This window comes from Taudactylus pleione, unplaced genomic scaffold (assembly GCF_031769625.1).
Source record: "Taudactylus pleione unplaced genomic scaffold, aTauple2 ptg001243l, whole genome shotgun sequence".
NCBI lineage: Eukaryota > Metazoa > Chordata > Amphibia > Anura > Myobatrachidae > Taudactylus > Taudactylus pleione.
The window spans coordinates 205,836-228,280 of NW_028285643.1; the positions used below are offsets into that span (position 1 = coordinate 205,836).

A 22,445-nucleotide genomic window follows, 5' to 3' on the forward strand; every position below is an offset into this window, starting at 1 on the left:
ACCATCAGTGCCCATGTAGTACCTACCTCTGACACCTCACCATCACTGCCCGTCCACTACCTACCTCTGACACCTCACCATCACTGCCCGTGCACTACCTACCTCTGACACCTCACCATCACTGCCCGTCCACTACCTACCTCTGACACCTCACCATCACTGCCCGTACACTACCTACCTCTGACACCTCACCATCACTGCCCGTACACTACCTACCTCTGACACCTCGCCATCACTGCCCGTACACTACCTACCTCTGACACCTCACCATCACTGCCCGTACACTACCTACCTCTGACACCTCACCATCACTGCCCGTCCACTACCTACCTCTGACACCTCACCATCACTGCCCGTACACTACCTACCTCTGACACATCACCATCACTGCCCGTCCACTACCTACCTCTGACACCTCACCATTACTGCCCGTACACTACCTACCTCTGACACCTCACCATCACTGCCCGTCCACTACCTACCTCTGACACCTCACCATCACTGCCCGTCCAGTACCTACCTCTGACACCTCACCATCACTGCCCGTCCAGTACCTATCTCTCACACCTCACCATCACTGCCCGTCCAGTACCTATCTCTCACACCTCACCATCACTGCCCGTCCAGTACCTATCTCTGACACCTCACCATCACTGCCCGTCCAGTACCTACCTCTCACACCTCACCATCACTGCCCGTCCACTACCTACCTCTGACACCTCACCATCACTGCCCGTCCACTACCTACCTCTGACACCTCACCATCACTGCCCGTCCAGTACCTACCTCTCACACCTCACCATCACTGCCCGTCCAGTACCTATCTCTCACACCTCACCATCACTGCCCGTCCACTACCTACCTCTGACACCTCACCATCACTGCCCGTCCACTACCTACCTCTGACACCTCACCATCATTGCCCGTCCACTACCTACCTCTGACACCTCACCATCACTGCCCGTCCACTACCTACCTCTGACACCTCACCATCACTGCCCGTCCACTACCTACCTCTGACACCTCACCATCACTGCCCGTCCACTACCTACCTCTGACACCTCACCATCACTGCCCGTCCACTACCTAACTCTGACACCTCACCATCACTGCCCGTCCACTACCTACCTCTGACACCTCACCATCACTGCCCGTACACTACCTACCTCTTACACCTCCCCATCACTGCCTGTACACTACCTACCTCTGACACCTCACCATCACTGCCCGTCCACTACCTACCTCTGACACCTCCCCTCACTGCCCATGCAGTACCTACCTCTGACACCTCACCATCACTGCCCATGCAGTACCTACCTCTGACACCTCACCATCACTGCCCGTCCACTACCTACCTCTGACACCTCACCATCACTGCCCATGCAGTACCTACCTCTGACACCTCACCATCACTGCCCATGCAGTACCTACCTCTGACACCTCACCATCACTGCCCGTCCACTACCTACCTCTGACACCTCACCATCACTGCCCGTACACTACCTACCTCTGACACGTCACCATCAGTGCCCATGTAGTACCTACCTCTGACACCTCACCATCACTGCCCGTCCACTACCTACCTCTGACACCTCACCATCACTGCCCGTCCACTACCTACCTCTGACACCTCACCATCACTGCCCGTCCAGTACCTACCTCTCACACCTCACCATCACTGCCCGTCCAGTACCTATCTCTCACACCTCACCATCACTGCCCGTCCAATACCTACCTCTGACACCTCACCATCACTGCCCGTCCACTACCTACCTCTGACACCTCACCATCATTGCCCGTCCACTACCTACCTCTGACACCTCACCATCACTGCCCGTCCACTACCTACCTCTGACACCTCACCATCACTGCCCGTCCACTACCTACCTCTGACACCTCACCATCACTGCCCGTCCACTACCTACCTCTGACACCTCACCATCACTGCCCGTCCACTACCTAACTCTGACACCTCACCATCACTGCCCGTCCACTACCTACCTCTGACACCTCACCATCACTGCCCGTACACTACCTACCTCTTACACCTCCCCATCACTGCCTGTACACTACCTACCTCTGACACCTCACCATCACTGCCCGTCCACTACCTACCTCTGACACCTCCCCTCACTGCCCATGCAGTACCTACCTCTGACACCTCACCATCACTGCCCATGCAGTACCTACCTCTGACACCTCACCATCACTGCCCGTCCACTACCTACCTCTGACACCTCACCATCACTGCCCATGCAGTACCTACCTCTGACACCTCACCATCACTGCCCATGCAGTACCTACCTCTGACACCTCACCATCACTGCCCGTCCACTACCTACCTCTGACACCTCACCATCACTGCCCGTACACTACCTACCTCTGACACCTCACCATCAGTGCCCATGTAGTACCTACCTCTGACACCTCACCATCACTGCCCGTCCACTACCTACCTCTGACACCTCACCATCACTGCCCGTGCACTACCTACCTCTGACACCTCACCATCACTGCCCATGTAAGTACCTACCTCTGACACCTCACCATCAGTGTCCATGTAAGTACCTACCTCTGACACCTCACCATCACTGCCCATGAGAGTACCTATCTCTGACATCTCACCATCACTGGCCATGAGAGTACCTACCACCTTTAGTGTCCATGAGAGTACCTACCTCTGACACCTCACCATCACTGCCCATGTAAGTACCTACCTCTGACACCTCACCATCACTGCCCATGTAGTACCTACCTCTGACACCTCACCATCACTGCCCATGAGAGTACCTACCACCATTACTGTCCATGAGAGTACCTACCTCTGACACCTCACCATCACTGCCCATGTAAGTACCTACCTCTGACACCTCACCATCACTGCCCATGTAGTACCTACCTCTGACACCTCACCATCACTGCCCATGTAAGTACCTACCTCTGACACCTCACCATCACTGCCCATGTAAGTACCTACCTTTGACACCTCACCATCACTGCCCATGTAAGTACCTACCTCTGACATCTCACCATCACTGCCCATGAGAGTACCTACCACCATTAGTGTCCATGAGAGTACCTACCTCTGACACCTCACCATTACTGTCCATGTAAGTACCTACCTCTGACACCTCACCATCACTGCCCATGTAAGTACCTACCTCTGACACCTCACCATCAGTGCCCGTACACTACCTACCTCTTACACCTCCCCATCACTGCCCGTGCAGTACCTACCTCTGACACCTAACCATAAGTGCCCATGTAAGTACCTACCTCTGACACCTCACCATCACTGCCCGTGCAGTACCTACCTGTGACACCTCACCATCACTGCCCGTGCAGTACCTACCTCTGACACCTCACCATCACTGCCGGTCCACTACCTACCTCTGACACCTCACCATCACTGCCCGTGCAGTACCTACCTCTGACACCTCACCCTCACTGCCCGTACACTACCTACCTCTGACACCTCACCATCACTGCCCATGCAGTACCTACCTCTGACACCTCACCATCACTGCCTGTACACCACCTACCTCTGATACCTCACCATCACTGCCCGTGCAGTACCTACCTCTGACACCTCACCATCACTGCCCGTACACTACCTACCTCTGACACCTCACCCTCACTGCCCGTACACTACCTACCTCTGACACCTCACCATCACTGCCCGTCCACTACCTACCTCTGACACCTCACCATCAGTGCCCATGCAGTACCTACCTCTGACACCTCACCATCACTGCCCGTGCAGTACCTACCTCTGACACCTAACCATAAGTGCCCATGTAAGTACCTACCTCTGACACCTCACCATCACTGCCCGTCCACTACCTACCTCTGACACCTCACCCTCACTGCCCGTACACTACCTACCTCTGACACCTAACCATCACTGCCCATGTAAGTACCTACCCTGACACCTCACCATCAGTGCCCATGCAGTACCTACCTCTGACACCTCACCATCACTGCCCGTGCAGTACCTACCTCTGACACCTAACCATAAGTGCCCATGTAAGTACCTACCTCTGACACCTCACCATCACTGCCCGTCCACTACCTACCTCTGACACCTCACCATCACTGCCCGTACACTACCTACCTCTGACACCTCACCATCACTGCCCGTCCACTACCTACCTCTGACACCTCACCATCAGTGCCCATGCAGTACCTACCACTGACACCTCACCATCACTGCCCGTCCACTACCTACCTCTTACACTACACCATCACTGCCCGTCCACTACCTACCTCTGACACCTCACCATCACTGCCCGTCCACTACCTACCTCTGACACCTCACCATCACTGCCCGTCCACTACCTACCTCTGACACCTCACCATCATTGCCCGTCCACTACCTACCTCTGACACCTCACCATCACTGCCCGCCCACTACCTACCTCTGACACCTCACCATCACTGCCCGTCCACTACCTACCTCTGACACCTCACCATCACTGCCCGTCCACTACCTACCTCTGACACCTCACCATCACTGCCCGTCCACTACCTACCTCTGACACCTCACCATCACTGCCCGTACACTATCTACCTCTGACACCTCACCATCACTGCCCATGTAAGTACCTACCTCTGACACCTCACCATCACTGCCCGTCCACTACCTATCTCTGACACCTCACCATCACTGCCCATCCACTACCTACCTCTTACACTTCACCATCACTGCCCGTCCAATACCTACCTCTGACACCTCACCATCACTGCCCATACACTACCTACCTCTGACACCTCACCATCACTGCCCGTACACTACCTACCTCTGACACCTCACCATCACTGCCCGTACACTACCTACCTCTGACACCTCACCATCACTGCCCGTCCACTACCTACCTCTGACACCTCACCATCACTGCCCATGCAGTACCTACCTCTGACACCTCACCATCACTGCCCATGCAGTACCTACCTCTGACACCTCACCATCACTGCCCGTCCACTACCTACCTCTGACACCTCACCATCACTGCCCATGTAAGTACCTACCTCTGACACCTCACCATCACTGCCCGTCCACTACCTATCTCTGACACCTCACCATCACTGCCCATCCACTACCTACCTCTTACACTTCACCATCACTGCCCGTCCACTACCTACCTCTGACACCTCACCATCACTGCCCATACACTACCTACCTCTGACACCTCACCATCACTGCCCGTACACTACCTACCTCTGACACCTCACCATCACTGCCCATGCAGTACCTACCTCTGACACCTCACCATCACTGCCCGTCCACTACCTACCTCTGACACCTCACCATCACTGCCCATGCAGTACCTACCTCTGACACCTCACCATCACTGCCCATGCAGTACCTACCTCTGACACCTCACCATCACTGCCCGTCCACTACCTACCTCTGACACCTCACCATCACTGCCCGTACACTACCTACCTCTGACACCTCACCATCAGTGCCCATGTAGTACCTACCTCTGACACCTCACCATCACTGCCCGTATACTACCTACCTCTTACACTTCACCATCAGTGTCCATGTAAGTACCTACCTCTGACACCTCACCATCAGTGCCCATGTAGTACCTACCTCTGACACCTCACCATTAGTGCCCATGAGAGTACCTACCTCTGACATCTCACCATCACTGGCCATGAGAGTACCTACCACCATTAGTGTCCATGAGAGTACCTACCTCTGACACCTCACCATCACTGCCCATGTAAGTACCTACCTCTGACACCTCACCATCACTGCCCATGTAGTACCTACCTCTGACACCTCACCATCACTGCCCATGAGAGTACCTACCACCATTACTGTCCATGAGAGTACCTACCTCTGACACCTCACCATCACTGCCCATGTAAGTACCTACCTCTGACACCTCACCATCACTGCCCATGTAGTACCTACCTCTGACACCTCACCATCACTGCCCATGTAAGTACCTACCTCTGACACCTCACCATCACTGCCCATGTAAGTACCTACCTCTGACATCTCACCATCACTGCCCATGAGAGTACCTACCACCATTAGTGTCCATGAGAGTACCTACCTCTGACACCTCACCATTACTGTCCATGTAAGTACCTACCTCTGACACCTCACCATCACTGCCCATGTAAGTACCTACCTCTGACACCTCACCATCACTGCCCATGTAAGTACCTATCTTTGACACCTCACCATCAGTGCCCATGTAAGTACCTACCTCTGACACCTCACCATCAGTGCCCATGTACAATACCGTACCTACTTCAGAGTAATGATAACCACATGACGTACATGGTAACAGATGGAGACGTTAGCTGGCACGTCACTATTGAGGCTTGGGACAGGCTGAGCGCCATGTGAGCGGCTGTATGTAATCCGTGGTTTTCGCCTATGGGCTGTGATGCATTTTACTTATTCTGTAGCTGCCGTACATTGCGTGAGCACAGGGGGACTTGCTGATGTGCGGCTCTAGTCCTCCTACAGAGAAAAGAGTTTGGGGTCTACAATCGCTGTGATTAACAATTAAACTCCATCGTCATTGTTCTTTCTCTACCCTAATCAGATCGCTGTCACTATGACGGCGCAGGAGCTGATGGAAACGGTGCTGGAGATGCGGAAAATCCGCGTGAAGGACGGCGATTACTGGTGCTGCTACGAGCTGGATGGCTCGGAGGAGTTAGGTAGGTGAAACAGTCTCTGTGGGCTAAGTGGTGGTAAATGCCCGTTGCCTGGAGCATCTGAAGGTGGCGTATGACGGTGGTAAATGCCCGTTGCCTGGTGCGTCTGAAGGTGGCGTATGGTGGTGGTAAATGCCCGTTGCCTGATGCGTCTGAAGGTGGCGTATGGTGGTGGTAAATGCCCGTTGTCTGGAGCGTCTGAAGGTGGCGTATGATGGTGGTAAATGCCAGTTGTCTGGAGCATCTGAAGGTGGCGTATGACGGTGGTAAATGTCCGTTGCCTGGAGCATCTGAAGGTGGCGTATGGTGGTGGTAAATGCCCGTTGCCTGGAGCGTCTGAAAGTTGGTGTATGGTGGTGGTAAATGTCCGTTGCCTGGAGCTTCTGAAGGTGGCGTAAGGTGGTGGTAAATGTCCGTTGCCTGGAGCATCTGAAGGTGGCGTATGGTGGTGGTAAATGCCCGTTGCCTGGAGCGTCTGAAAGTTGGTGTATGGTGGTGGTAAATGCCCGTTGCCTGGTGCGTCTGAAGGTGGCGTGTGGTTTTTGCAGTCAGTCACCCTATAATGACATCCCTCCCAACATGACCCATCCAGGAGGGACTCGATGCTCTGCTCCTGGACTTCCCTCCTAATGTAGGATTGCCGTCACCTGTGTTGAACATGGTAATTGATAAGAAAGGAGTTTCATCACAGGTGGCTGCAATCCTACATTAGGAGGGAAGTCCAGGAGCAGAGCGTTGTGTCCATCCTGGATGGGCCATGTTGGGAGGTATGTAATGGTCAGGGTCAGCTGCCAGACTTGGCGAGATAGATCGGTAGCGCTAGACCAATCCTGGCCTAACTGTGGCTCTTCAGTTGTTGTGAAACTACAAGTCCCAGCCTGCTTTAATAGCTGATCGGCGGGAGGGTGAGCTGGGGCCTGTAGTTCATAACAGGTTAGCCAGGCCTGTGCTGGACGGATGATGGTGGATGAGATTCATTTATCCAGCTGGATTGGGATTTTATTTCCCGCCATGTGAATGAATGTGTTGTGTAACGGAGGTAAGGAACGCCCGCTGTCTCTTCACAGAGCGCTCCCTACACTTCTCGGAGAAAGTGCTGCCCATTTACCACTCTGAGGGGACCAGAAGGAGTCACCTGGTAGTGAAAAAAGACCTACACATGGATGAGATGCTGCGTTATATCAGTAAGTAGTCACTGACCAACTCCCCGTCATATCGGTCATGTGATACTCTCAGGCATCTCCAATACAGTGACGTCTCTGTATACAACTTCATATACTGAATGTGGTGTTCTGTCTCCTACGTCTGCTGTTATAGTGATTGGATGGTCGCTTGGTATGACCACTTTCCTCCCTTCATCACATTATAAACAATGTAAAAACTTTCTCATTTAACCACAGCCCGTCTCTGGCACACGACGGGCCCTGCTCTGTAATAGGCGCTAACTATCTCTTCGTCCCCTTAGAGAGCCGGCTGGGAGACGCCAAGCATGGTTATATGAAGTTCCGGGAAGAGAAGAGTTTGCCGAGCTTCGGCCAAAATTTTCCTGATCGTTACTTCATGCTAAACAGCACCATGCTGCGAATTTACAAAGACGTGAGGGTACGTGCAGGACTATCTGATCTCAACTCTCTTCATTACATAGAAATGCACTTTATATACAGACCAAGCCAAAAACGCCCTTAGTCACGTCAGCAATTGCTCTGTTTTCACTTTGTATTCTGGGCTAAACATTTACCGGTGCTTAAACCTTCATTCTTAGGGATTAGTTTGTTACCATTTTGTGTTTTATTTTTATTTTATTACATATTAACAATGTTTTGCATGTACCTTGTACCCATGCAGCATTTGTTTCATCAGTTCAGCAGTTCCCATATTAATAATCAGTGTTCCTAGGACATAGCTGACTCTTATTATTATTATAACTATTATTATGTGCAGACATACTACCCCCCGCTTTTTAGCTGTCTGCAATTCCTGTAGCAGCCAGGTAAAACAAGAGATATGGTAAGAACTTACCTTTGTTATCTCTGTTTCTACGAAGTCCATAGGGTCCACAGGGTTGACCTTGGGGTTATAGCTGGAACAGGATCCATGGGCACCACACAGTTAAGCTTTTAGCTCCCAGGATGCACTTGGGTCCTCCTCTATACCCCGCCCCCGAGCCACAGGCACCTCAGTTGGTAAGCAGCCTAGGCCGGAGGAGAATATGGAACAGAGAGAAGGAAGACTGGAACACACAAGAAACCATACTCACAGCAATAGGAGACGGAAAACCGGTGACCAGCCACACAGCCCATTTGAAGCCAGGTGCGTCAGGGCGGGCGCCCTGTGGACCCTATGGACTTCGTAGAAACAGAGATAACAAAGGTAAGTTCTTACCATATCTCTTGTTTTCTACTTCAGGGTCCATAGGGGGTCCACAGGGTTGACCTTGGGGATGTCCCAAAGCAGTTCAACTAAGGGCGGGGACGCTCCTGTGCTGAAAGGAGCACCCGGCGCCCAAAGGAAGCATCCTGAGAGGCGAAGGTGTCAAACGCATAGAACCTCAAAAACGTTTGAATAGAAGACCAAGTGGCCGCCTTACACAGCTGAACAGCAGAAGCGCCACGTCTAGCAGCCCAAGAGGGACCCACAGAACGAGTGGAATGAGCCTTAACAGAGGCTGGCACAGGTAAACCCTCTTGTGCATAAGCCTCACAAATAACGGAACGAAGCCAACGGGCTAATGTTTGTTTGTTGGCAGGCCAACCCCTCTTGTGAAAACCAAAGAGGATAAACAAGGAATCAGACTTCCTAACCGAAGCCGTCCGGTCTACATAAATTCTAAGCGCCCGGACCACATCTAAGGAAGTCTCACCAGCTGAAAGACCAGGGGACTGAAAAGCTGGCACAACAAGTTCCTGATTAATGTGGAACTTCGAGACCACTTTGGGCAAAAACTCAGGACGAGTGCGGAGCACCGCTCTGTCCTGGTGAAAAATCAGGAAAGGAGGGCGACAGGAAAGCGCCCCCAATTCAGACACCCTCCTGGCCGAAGCAATTGCCAGGAGAAAAACCGTCTTAAATGTCAGCCACTTGAGCTCCACCGCCTCAAGAGGCTCAAACGGAGGACCCTGCAGGACCCGTAGCACCACCGCCAAGTCCCAAGGAGCCACAGGAGGCACAAAGGGAGGCTGGATCCTGAGAACACCCTGGAAAAAGGTGTGAACGTCCGGTAGTATTGCAATCTGCCGTTGAAACCACACGGACAAGGCGGACACATGAACCTTCAGAGATGCAAGGCGTAAGCCGAGATCCAATCCTGACTGAAGAAATTCCAAGATCCTAGAAACTCGGAACAACTGAGGATCATAATGTCTGGACTCACACCACTGAAAGTAAGTGTGCCACACTCTGTGATAAATCCGTGCTGAAGCAGGCTTGCGTGCCCGGAGCATGGTACCAATAACCGAACTGGAGAAGCCCCGAGACCTCAAGACGGCTGTCTCAAGAGCCACGCCGTCAAAGACAGCCGACCCAGATCCGGGTAAAGGCAGGGCCCCTGAGACAACAGGTCCCGACGCTGAGGAAGAAGGTACGGAGCGTCGATGGAGAGGCTCCTGAGATCGGAGTACCAAGGACGTCTGGGCCACGCCGGAGCTACCAGCACGAGCATGCCGCCGTCCTGCTTGAATTTCCGCAGAACCCGAGGAAGCAGGGATAGCGGAGGAAACAGATACGCCAGGTGAAACGTCCATTTCACCGACAGCGCGTCCACCAGACTTGCGCCTGCGTCTCTTGTCCTTGACCCGTAAACGGGCAACTTGTGATTGTGACGGGAGGCCATCAAGTCCAGCTCCGGCAGTCCCCACCTGTCCACGAATAGCTGAAACACCTCTGGGTGAAGCGACCATTCCCCGGGATGCACGTCGTGACGGCTGAGGAAGTCCGCCTCCCAATTGAGGACTCCGGGGATGAAGACCGCCGAGATCGCCGGAATGTGACCCTCCGCCCAAGTCAGGATACGAGACACCTCCGACATCGCTGCCTGACTGCGAGTTCCGCCTTGGTGGTTGATATACGCCACCGTGGTGGCGTTGTCGGACTGCACCTGTACCGCCCTTCCGTGAAGAGCGGGGCCGGACGACTGCAGGGCCCTGTATACTGCCCGCAGTTCCAGGATGTTGATGGGGAGAAGTGCTTCTGCCGCTGACCAACGACCCTGAAGCGACAAAGAGCCGGTCACTGCCCCCCAACCCCGGAGACTGGCATCCGTCGTGAGCAGGACCCAGTCCGGGATCCAAAATGGGCGCCCCTCGACCAGATGAGCTGTCTGAAGCCACCAAGCCAAAGATTGCCGAACGTCCGGAGACAACACCAGCACCTGAGAGCGGATCCGGTGAGGTAACCCGTTCCATTCTGATAGAATCAGCCCCTGCAGGGGCCGGGAATGAAACTGGGCAAATTCCACCATGTCGAATGTCGACACCATGGACCCCAGATCTCTCATAGCCGAATGGACCGACAGGCGGCAACGGCTCAGGCAACTGTGTATCCGCAGCTGTAGGGAGGCGACCTTCTCTGGAGTCAGGAAGATCCTTTGCTGACGCGAATCCAGCAGGGCTCCCAAATGAACCATCCGCTGAGATGGAATCAGGGAGGACTTTTTCCAATTTATCAACCACCCGTGTGCTTGCAGGCAAGCGATCGTCAGGTGGAGATGTTGAAGCAGTACCTCCGGGGAGCTCGCCAGCAACAGGAGGTCGTCCAGATACGGCAGCAGCCGTACATTCTGGTTCCGAAGATGTGCGGCCATGACCGCCATAATCTTCGTGAACACCCTCGGTGCCGTGGAGAGACCAAAGGGTAGCGCCCGGAACTGATAGTGGTGTTGAAGGATAGCGAACCTCAGATACCGCTGGTGTGAAGATGCTATCGGAACATGGAGGTAGGCGTCCTGGATGTCCAGGGACACCATGTAATCCCCCGGTTCCATCGCCAGAATGATGGAACGTAACATTTCCATCCTGAACTTGGGAACTCTGAGGAATCTGTTCAGAGACTTCAAGTTGAGGATAGGGCGATGAGAACCATTGGGTTTCTGCACCAGAAACAGAGACGAATAATACCCCGTCCCTCGTTGTGATAGAGGAACGGGAACAATGACCCCTGCTTTCAGCTAGGACTCTATAGCCTCCTGAACCTGTAACGCCTTGGTCCTGTCCTGAGAAGGACTTGTGCAGAAAAACTGGTGGGGTGGTCTGTGCCGAAAAGACAGGGCGTACCCCTGGGAGACCACTTCTCGAACCCAGGCATCCGTGGTGGTATTGTGCCAGCACTGGGCAAATAGAAGAAGTCGGCCTCCCACTCTGAGGTCCCCCAGAGGGAGGCCCGTCCCATCAGGCCGCAGGTTTATCTTCCTGCTTGGAAGAAGGGCGCCGAGCACTCCAGACTTGCTTCTTGGGTTTAGAGGCAGTCTTACTCGCAGACTGTCTCGGGAAGGACTGACCTTTCGCCTTACCCTGAACCCGAAAGGAACGAAAAGCCGAACTCCGAACCTTAGCAGGCAGTGCCGCCGAAGGGAGGAAGGCCGACTTGGATTTAGCCAGGGTGTCCACTATTTTGTCCAAGTCCGGACCAAATAGTAATTCACCATTGAAAGGTAAGGCCTCCAGACCCTTCTTTGAATCAGAGTCCGCTCTCCAGGACCGCAACCACAAGGATCGGCGGCCAGACACCGCTGCAGCCGATACCCGCGAGGTCAGCAGACTAGCATCTAAAGAAGCTTCACCAATGTAAGAAGCAGCGTCCCTCATTTGTCCCAACAACGCCCGCTGGACATCCGGAGCATCGTCTGGGAAGGTATCTTCCAATGCATTGGCCCACCCCTCAATGGCCTTGGCCACCCAGGAGATGGCCATGGACGGTCGGGCCACCGCCCCGGAGAGGGAGTAAATAGACTTTAAGCAAGTCTCAACTTTCCTGTCCGTGGGATCCTTCAGTGAGGATATCGACGGTAATGGTAAGGTGGCGCCCCGAGTTAAACGGGTGACATGGGAATCCACCGCCGGTGGAGTTTCCCATTTTTTACAATGTGCCTCAGGGAAGGGGTAATTAGAAGCCAACCGCTTCTGAGGAAGGAATCTCTTACTGGGCGCTGCCAAGCTACCGCCATATGATCCGTCAACTGATCCGACAGGGGAAACACCGCAGAAGCCACCTTAGTCTTTTTGAAACTAGGAAACTTCGACTTAGGAACCGGTGCCTCATCCTCTATAAGAAGAATAGCTCGCACCGCCCTAACTAGTGCTCGCACATTAATGGACAACTTGGTATCCATTTCCTGGACCGAGGCGTCCGAGTCAGTGTCATCAGGGACCTCCCCATCATCTGAGGAACCCTCTGAGTCCGATACCTGATCAGCCCGTGTCATGAGTGGGCGTTTTGAAATCCTAGAAGGCATGTCAGTCTGCAACATTGACTGAAAAGCCGAGGAAGCGGCCGCCAAATTTTGCACGGAGTTGGAGAGCACATCCACCCATGGTGGAGGCGTCGCCATAGGGGCCTGAAAAGGTACCACAGGCTGCTGCGGCACAGGGGAAGCCTGTATATACATAGGCAACCCCGCATAGGGACCAACTGATTGAGACCCAGGAGGACTCCGCAATAACTGCGGGACACCCGGGGAATGGGGGATGGTCGGCTGGGGCACCGCCCTAGTAGGGAGAGCAGTCGGGACCGACAGACGGTCCGCAATAGACACCAGCACTTGAGAAAACATCGCCCACGGTGGTTCCTGCGCCAGAGAAGGTCTGGATGGGCCAGGAGCCACCTGGCATCGACTACACAGGCCATCCTGTGACAAATCCTCCCTATCTACTCCTGCAGAACAGCGTCCGCAGGAGGCCAACACCGGAGCCACTGAGCGCTCAACCTCCTCGTCTGACATGACAGAATATATTATATATCTGGCACCAGGGTAGAAGTAAAACGCACTCACCGGTGTGCTGAACAACAGCCCACAATATGGCACTGAGTAGCACACAACTGTATGTGACGGACCTCACAAATACGTGATCTATATAAGTGAGGTCAGTAGAAACGCCCCTCCCCCACACACCTGTAGGGCTTGTAGGAGAAGTAAAGGGATAGGAATAAGCTGACAGTAAGCGGAAAATAAGCACAGACAGGCAGCACTAGCAAAAGTCACATACCATGCAGGAAGATATACTCACTGCACCTTTACACTACAATCAACCTGCCCAGATTCAGTGTCTGGGAGGGCTATAGTGCTGTGTACGCTGTCCTTAATCAGGGGAGAGGTACACAGGGGGACCGGTCCGCGTGCTCCCTGAGATCTGCGCTGCCACTGGGAAAATGGCCGCTGGAGACCTCAGAGGAGGAGTGGCCGAGTGAACTGCAGCTCAGGGACGCTAGACATGCAGGCTGAAAAGCGCGCTGAGCTGAGGGGAGGAGCCGCTGAACAGGGAAGGCTTCCTCCCCTGGCTGGCCATTAACCCCAGGGATGCTGGCTTCCCGCTTGCCGGTTATCCCTGGTGGTCTAGTGGTCCCACGGGTTATGGGGGGGCCCGCCGCCACTGCCAGCAGCCTCCGGTCTGTCCCCAGGACCGGAGGCTAAAGGACTGCATTTAAGGTATTCCGCGCGCCGCTGCTAGCCAGCGACGCGCGGCTTACCTGAATCCCCGGCGACTCCGGCAGCAGTCCTGGGAGGTAGACAGAGTCCGGCTAGTACGGACTCTGTCCTCCCGCCGCGATCCCCAGATCAGTACTGGCATCGCGGCGCCAGTCGGGGATCAGAGCGGCAGCGTGGGCGTCTGTACAGACAGCCCTTCGCTGCCGTCTGTAGTAAAAAGAGAAACTAAAATAAATAAAATCTATTAGAAAATAAAAAGCTTCTGGGGGCTGCTCCTGCAGCCCCCCTGCGCGGTGACCGAGTCCGGCCGGGCACCAGCTTACACTGAGGTGCCTGTGGCTCGGGGGTGGGGTATAGAGGAGGACCCAAGTGCATCCTGGGAGCTAAAAGCTTAACTGTGTGGTGCCCATGGATCCTGTTCCAGCTATAACCCCAAGGTCAACCCTGTGGACCCCCTATGGACCCTGAAGTAGAAAAGCACCATTGGGGTTGCACTGAAACGCATTGTTAGGCCTGGACTCGCATTGTTAGGCCTGGACTCGCATTGTTAGGCCTGGACTCGCATTGTTAGGGCTGCACTCGCATTGTTAGGGCTGCACTCGCATTGTTAGGCCTGGACTCGCATTGTTAGGGCTGCACTCGCATTGTTAGGCCTGGACTCGCATTGTTAGGCCTGGACTCGCATTGTTAGGCCTGCACTCGCATTGTTAGGCCTGCTCTCGCATTGTTAGGCCTGGACTCGCTTTGTTAGGCCTGCACTCGCATTGTTAGGCCTGCACTCGCATTGTTAGACCTGCACTCGCATTGTTAGGCCTGCACTCGCATTGTTAGGCCTGCACTCGCTTTGTTAGGCCCGCACTCGCATTGTTAGGCCCGCGCTCGCATTGTTAGGCCCGCGCTCGCATTGTTAGGCCCGCGCTCGCATTGTTAGGCCCGCGCTCGCATTGTTAGGCCCGCGCTCGCATTGTTAGGCCCGCGCTCGCATTGTTATGCCTGCGCTCGCTTTGTTATGCCTGCGCTCGCTTTGTTATGCCTGCGCTCGCTTTGTTATGCCTGCGGTCGCATTGTTATGCCTACGCTCGCTTTGTTATGCCTGCGCTCGCATTGGTATGCCTGCGCTCGCTTTGTTATGCCTGCACTGATACACGCTTCTATCGCTGCACTGAAACCTGCTGTTTTCTACTTCAGGGCCCACAGGGTTGACCTTGGGGTATAGCTGGATTTGGATCCATGGGCACCACGCAGTTAAAGCTATTGCTGCTCCCAGGATGCACTTGGGTCCATCCTCCTCTATACCCCGCCCCCGAGCCACAGGCACCTCAGTTTTAGTTGGAGCCCGGCCGGAGTCGGGTCACCCTGTCGCAGTGGGGGTGCAGGAGCAGCCCCTAAGCTTATTTTTAAAGAAGAAAAGTTTTATTTTTTTTCACTTTTCAGAGCGGCAGCATCAGACTGTCCTTTAGGACGACCACGCTGCCGCTCCTGCACCCCGCTGGCGCCGCAACGCCAGTACAGATCTGGGGATCGCGGCAGGACCCCAGAGTCTGTTCTAGCCGGGCTCTGGGGACTCCCTACGACTGCTGCCGGAAGTGCCGGGGAACAGGTAAGCCGCGGGGATGCGGCGTGCGGTGGCCCGCGGGTATATGCAGTCGGCTGCCTCCGGTCTCTGGGGACAGTTCGGAGGCACTAGCAGTGGCGGCGGGCTCCCCCTCAGCAGAGGCATACTCCGCGTGACCGCTAGACCACCAGGGTGACATGCCAGCAGCAGGAACCGGCAACCCTGGGGTTAATTGCTAGCCAGGGGAGAGAGCCTTCCCTGTCTAGCGGCTCCTCCTCTCAGCTCAGCGCGCCTTTTCTCAAGTGTACTGGCGTCGCTGAGCTGCTCTCTTCCTGCGGCCACTCCTCCTCTGAGGTCTCCGGCGGCCATCTTATACTGGCAGCAGCGCAGATCTCCCAGGCGGCGTGTGGACCGGTCCCCCTGTGTACCTCTCCCCTGCTAAAGGACAGTGTATACAGCGCTATAGCCCTCCCAGACACTGAATCTGGGCAGCTGATTGTAGGGAAAGGTGCAGTGAGTATATCTTCCTGCATGGTATGTGACTATTGCTAGTGCTGCTGTCTGTGCTAATTACCTATCCCTTTCCTTCTCCTACGGCCCAGCAGGTGTGTGGGGGAGGGGCGATTTCTGTGGACCTCAGATATATAGATCACGTATTGGTGAGGTCAGTCACATACTGTTTGGTGCTAGTACAATATTGTGGGCTGTTGTGTTGCATACTTGTGAATTGTGCTATATATATATACATATATTTATATATTTATACATATACATACGCTGTTCTGCGGGAGTGGAGAGGGAGGATTTATCTCAGGATAGTCTGTGCGGGCGGTGCCAGCTATTGCCTGGTCCCTCTCAACCCCCTACGTCGCAGGACCCTCCTTGGGCAATGTTTTCACAGGTGCTGGTGTCAATTGCGGACCGTCTAGCGGTCCCGACTACTGTCCCTACTAGGTCGTTGCCCCTGCCGACCATCCCCCATTCCCCGGGTATTCCACAGTTATTGCAGTCTCCCCCCGAGTCTCAGACTGTTGGTCAGTGCTAAGGCCATTGAGAGCTTGGCCAACGCATTAGAGGATACCTTTCCAAAAGATGCTCTGGATGTCCAGAGAGCGTTAATTGGACAGATGAGAGATGCGGCGTACTATATTGGGGAAGCATCATTAGATGCAAGCCTGCTCACCTGTAGAGTTTCGGCGGCAGCAGTGTCTGCTTGTCGGTCCTTGTGGCTGAGGTCCTGGAGAGCAGACACAGATTCTAAAAAGGGCCTGGGGGAGTTGTTATTTGGTACAGACTTGGACAAAATAGTGGATACTCTGGCTAAATCCAAGTCAGCTTTCCTCCCTTCGACTACATCGCATCCTAAGGTCAGGAGCTCTGCCTTTCGGATTCAGGGTAAGGCCAAAGGTCAGTCCTTCCCGAGGCAGTCGGCGACCAAGGCGGCCTCTGAGCCCAAGAAGCAGGCCTGGAGTGCTAGGTGCCCTTCTTCCAAGCAGTAAGATAAACCTTCTGCCTGATGGGACCGGCCTCCCTCTGACCACCACGGATGCCTGGGTTCGAGAAGTGGTCTCCCAGGGGTAAGCCCTGTCTTTTCGGCACAGACCGCCCCACCAGTTTTTCTGCATGAGTCCTTCTCAAGACAAAACCAAAGCTTTGCAGATTCAGGAAGCTATAGAGTCCTTGCTGAAAGCAGGGGTCATTGTTCCCGTTCCTCAGTCACAACGGGGGACGGGGTACTACTCTACTCTGTTTCTGGTGCAGAAACCCAATGGTTTTCATCGCCCTATCCTCAATTTGTAGTCTCTGAACAAATTCCTCAGAGTTCCCAAGTTCAGGATGGAAACGTTATGTTCCATCATTCTGGTGATGGTACCTGGGGATTACATGGTCTCCCTGGATATCCAGGATGCCTACCTCCATGTTCCGATAGCACCTTCACACCAGCGGTATCTGAGGTTTGCTATACTACAAAATCACTACCAGTTTCGGGCGCTACCCTTTGGCCTCTCCACGGTACCAAGGGTATTCACCAATGTGATGGCAATCATGGCCGCGCATCTTCAGAGCCAGAATGTACGGCTGCTGCCGTATCTTGATTACCTCCTTTTACTGGCAAGCTCTCCGGAGGTACTGCTTCAACATCTCCACCTGACGGTCGCTTATCTGCAAGCGCACAGGTGGTTGATAGATTGGAAAAAGTCCCTGATTCCATCTCAGCGGATGGTTCATCTGGGAGCCCTGCTGGATTCTCGTCAGCAAAGGATCTTCCTGTCTCCGGAGAAGGTCTCCTTCCTGCAGCTGTGGATACACAGTTGCCGACTGTTGGTCCACTCGGCAATGAGAGTTCTGGGGTCCATGGTGTTGGCATTCCACATGGTGGAATTTGCCCAGTTCCACTCCAGGCCCCTGCAGAGGCTGATTTTATTGGAATGGAATGGGTTACCTCACCGGATCCGGTCTCAGATGCTGGTGTTGTCCCAGGAGGTTCGGCAGTCTTTAGCTTGGTGGCTTCAGAAGGCTCATCTAGTCGAGGGATGCCCCTTTTGGATCCCGGACTGGGTTCTGCTCACAACAGATGCCAGTCTCTGGGGTTGGGGAGCAGTGACAGGCTCGTTGTCTCTTCAGGGACGTTGGACTGCGAAAGAAGCACTACTCCCCATCAACATTCTGGAACTGTGGGCCGTGTACAGGGCCCTGCAGTCGTCCGGCACCGCTCTTCAAGGAAGGGAGGTTCAAGTTCAATCCGACAATGCCACCATGGTGGCATACATCAACCACCAGGGAGGAACTCTCAGTCGGTCTGCAATGTCGGAGGTGTCTTGCATCCTTGCTTGGGCGGAGTGCCACATTCCAGCAATCTCGGCAGTCTTCATCCCCGGAGTTCTCAATTGGGAGGCGGACTTCCTCAGCCGTCACGACGTGCATCCCGGGGAATGGTCGCTTCACCCAGAGGTATTTCAACTACTCGTGGACAGATGGGGGCTGCCGGAGCTGGACCTGATGGCCTCCCGTCACAATCACAAGTTGCTCGTGTACAGGTCAAGAACAAGAGACGCAGGCGCAAGTCTGGTGGACACACTGTTGGTGAAACGGACGTTTCACCTGGCGTATCTATTTCCTCCGATATCCCTGCTGCTTCGGGTCCTGCGGAAATTCAAGCAGGACGGCGGCACGCTCTTGCTGGTGGCTCCAGCATGGCCCAGACGTCCTTGGTACTACGATCTGAGGAGCCTCTCCATCGACGCTCCGTTTCTTCTTCCTCAGCATCGGGACCTGTTGTCTCAAGGGCCCTGCCTTTACCCGGATCTGGGTCGGCTGTCTTTGCCGGCGTGGCTCTTGAAACTGCTGTCTTAAGGTCTCGGGGCTTCTCGGGTTCGGTTATTAGTACCATGCTCAGGGCACGCAAGCCTGCTTCTGCACAGAATTACCACAGAGTGTGGTACACTTACTTTCAGTGGTGTGAGTCCAGAAACTATGATCGTCAGGTGTTCCGAGTTTCTAGGATTTTGGCTTTTCTTCAGTCAGGTTTGGACCTAGGCTTACGTCTTGCCTCCCTGAAGGTTCATGTGTCCGCGCTGTCTGTGTGGTTCCAACGTAGGATCACTACACTGCCAGGTGTTCACACGTTTTTCCAAGGTGTTCTTCGAATCCAGCCTCCTTTTGTGCCTCCTGTGGCTCCTTGGGACTTGGCGGTGGTTCTTCGGGCACTGCAGGGTCCTCCTTTCGAGCCTCTTGAGTCGGTGGAACTCAAGTGGTTAACGTTTAAGACTGTTTTTCTACTGGCAATTTCTTCTGCCAGGAGGGTGTCAGAATTGAGGGCGCTTTCCTGTCGTCCCCCTTTTCTGATTTTTCACCAGGACAGAGCTGTGCTTCGCACTCATCCTGAGTTTTTGCCTAAAGTGGTTTCTAAGTTCCACATTAATCAGGAACTTGTTGTGCCAGCTTTTCAGTCACCTGATCTTTCAGCTGGTGAGGCTTCCTTGGATGTAGTCCGTGCTCTCAGAATTTATGTGGACCGGACTGATTCCGTTAGAAAGTCTGATTCCTTGTTTGTCCTCTTTGGTTTTCACAGGAGGGGTTGGCCTGCCAACAAACAAACGTTAGCCCGTTGGCTTTGTTCTGTTATTTGTGAGGCTTATGTACAGGATGGTTTACCTGTGCCGGCCTCCGTTAAGGCTCATTCCTCTCGGTCTGTGGGCCCTTCTTGGGCTGCTAGACGTGGCGCCTCTGCTGTTCAGCTATGTAAGGCGGCCACCTGGTCTTCCGTTCAGACATTTTTGAGGTTCTATGCGTTTGACACCTTTGCCTCTCAGGAAGCATCCATCGGGCGCTGGGTTCTCCTTTCTGCCCAGGAGCGTCCCCACCCTAAGTTGAACTGCTTTGGGACATCCCCAAGGTCAACTCTGTGGATCCCCTATGGACCCTGAAGTAGAAAACAAGAGATATGGTAAGAACTTACCTTTGTTATCTCTGTTTCTGCGAAGTCCATAGGGTCCACAGGGCACCCGCCCTGACGCACCTGGCTTCATATGGGCTGTGTGGCTGGTCACCTGTTTTCAGTCTCCCATTTCTGTGAGTATGGTTTCTTGTGTGTTCCAGTCTTCCTTCTCTCTGTTTAGTCTCCTCCTCCGGCCTTAGCTGCTTACCAACTGAGGTGCCTGTGGCTCGGGGGGCGGGGTATAGAGGAGGATGGACCCAAGTGCATCCTGGGAGCAGCAAAAGCTTTAACTGCGTGGTGCCCGAGGATCCAGATCCAGCTATACCCCAAGGTCAACCCTGTGGACCCTATGGACTTCATAGAAACAGAGATAACAAAGGTAAGTTCTTACCATATCTCTTGTTATCGCTGCACTGAAGCGCATTATGGTAGTACTGAAACGCATTGTTGCTGCACTGAAACGCGTTATTATGGTAGTACTGAAGCGCATTGCTATCGCTGCAATGAAATGTATTGTTGCTGCTGCACTGAAACGCGTTGTTATTGCTGAACTGAAACGTGTTATTACTGCTAGCCAATCCTCTGTGTGTGTGTGTGTATTATAACCCCGTCCTCTGTTAAGCAGAACATGGATGAGCAGCGTTTCATGGCGGATATGGTAAGTGAGGTGAGGGAATTCTGGGAGGACTCTGTGTGTGATTTATCCTGCATGGTGTGGGTGACGGAATCCCTCTCACTTCTGGTGGCCTGTGGCAGTGCTTCTCAACCAGGGTCCTTAGCCACATCACCAAACCTTATTCAATGAATGCTCCAATTAGTAAATGATTACATTAATAATACAGACGTGTGTAACTGGGGCTACCACTGTCATGTACAGTAACGGTTGAGAAGTGCTGTGATTTGTCCTTGTAATGCCCTTCTAGTATCCCAGAGCTGAACCTCAGAACTTCTGGTATTTCAGGTGCTGTCACTTTTCTCGTGCTTAATATTTTCTAATCTGGCTTCTGAGGTTTATGTTAAAGATCTAATGATCTCTAGGTAGCAAACTGTCCCAGCCTATCGCTATGTAGTGATGCCTGCAAGGTATTGGCGTAATTAGAGTTTGAGGGTTCAGATCCATTGGTTGCAACCAATCAGCTTCCTCCATCTGAGGGGCTGTGGTGAGATTGGAGTTAAGGTTATATTCACATCTACATTCATGCATAATATCACTACCCCCATACGCAGCAGCTGAGGGACTATCCGTTCTGATGCAGTGCTCACGTAGTTCTGTTTGATGGGCTCTGGAGCTGAGTGAACGTGAGACTGTTGACTCTACATAGATATTTTACAACGTGACCGTTGAATACATACAGGGGAGCCATTTTGTGTAATACCGAGATCGCAGATTGTAGCCTATCAATACACTTGAGTGATGGCTGCAGGGTCGGACTGGCCCACAGGGGTACAGGAGAAATCCACAGTGGGTCCCAATGCCTGTGGGCCCACCCCTCTCCTAGGGGTCAGGTTCTAGACTGTGAACTCCAATTATACATTGTTACCCTATTTGATGGTCAGTTACCTGGTGGACTAAGATCGCTGATGAACATGGGTGCTTGGTAGGCTTCTATTGAAGATTACTACACCAAGATTTGCCCTCCTGACAATCAAAGTGGGCGGTCACGGCACGCAGGGGGTGTAGCGAGGGTGGTTCCAGTGGAGCATGTGCTCCGGCGCCAAAATGGACAGAGGGCGCCATCCAGGGTTCCGGAATTCATGGGGCGCTGCACAGTATGACGGCCGCCTGTTAGTTTATCTCGGTTTATTTGCTCTATATCCTAAATAAGTTATGAATCTGAGATCCATTTCTACACTTCATGCTCCTCAAGCAGCCCAGATGCCTCCCTACTGACCCTCTCTCCCCTGTGATCATCTTCTGTCACCTCCCCATTCCTGTCACAGTGATTACATTCACTTCTCACCTCTTTAATTCCCTCCCCTCTATACCCTGTGATCGGCTCTTTGCCCTGTCCACTCCTCTCTTATTGGCTTCTGTCACCACCCCTCTCCTCTCCATTTCTTATTGGCTTCTGCCACTGGCCCACTCTGATCGGCCCTTTGCCCCCCCCCCCCCTACTTTCATATTGACC

At 53.6% G+C, this 22,445-nt stretch overlaps 1 protein-coding gene across 3 annotated transcripts in view; it reads left to right on the forward strand.

Moving 5' to 3' along the window:
• ARAP1 (ArfGAP with RhoGAP domain, ankyrin repeat and PH domain 1) overlaps positions 1 to 22,445 on the forward strand; it is a 256,390-nt gene that overhangs the window by 183,792 nt on the left and 50,153 nt on the right. For 2 of the 3 annotated variants that reach the window (XM_088462450.1, XM_088462452.1), the window contains exons 25-28: positions 6,573 to 6,690; positions 7,755 to 7,871; positions 8,153 to 8,289; positions 20,942 to 20,974. In XM_088462450.1, coding sequence (XP_088318576.1) covers positions 6,573 to 6,690; positions 7,755 to 7,871; positions 8,153 to 8,289; positions 20,942 to 20,974 — 405 coding nt within the window. The remainder of the gene's footprint in view (positions 1 to 6,572; positions 6,691 to 7,754; positions 7,872 to 8,152; positions 8,290 to 20,941; positions 20,975 to 22,445) is intronic. The other variant, XM_088462451.1, reaches the window with a different exon arrangement.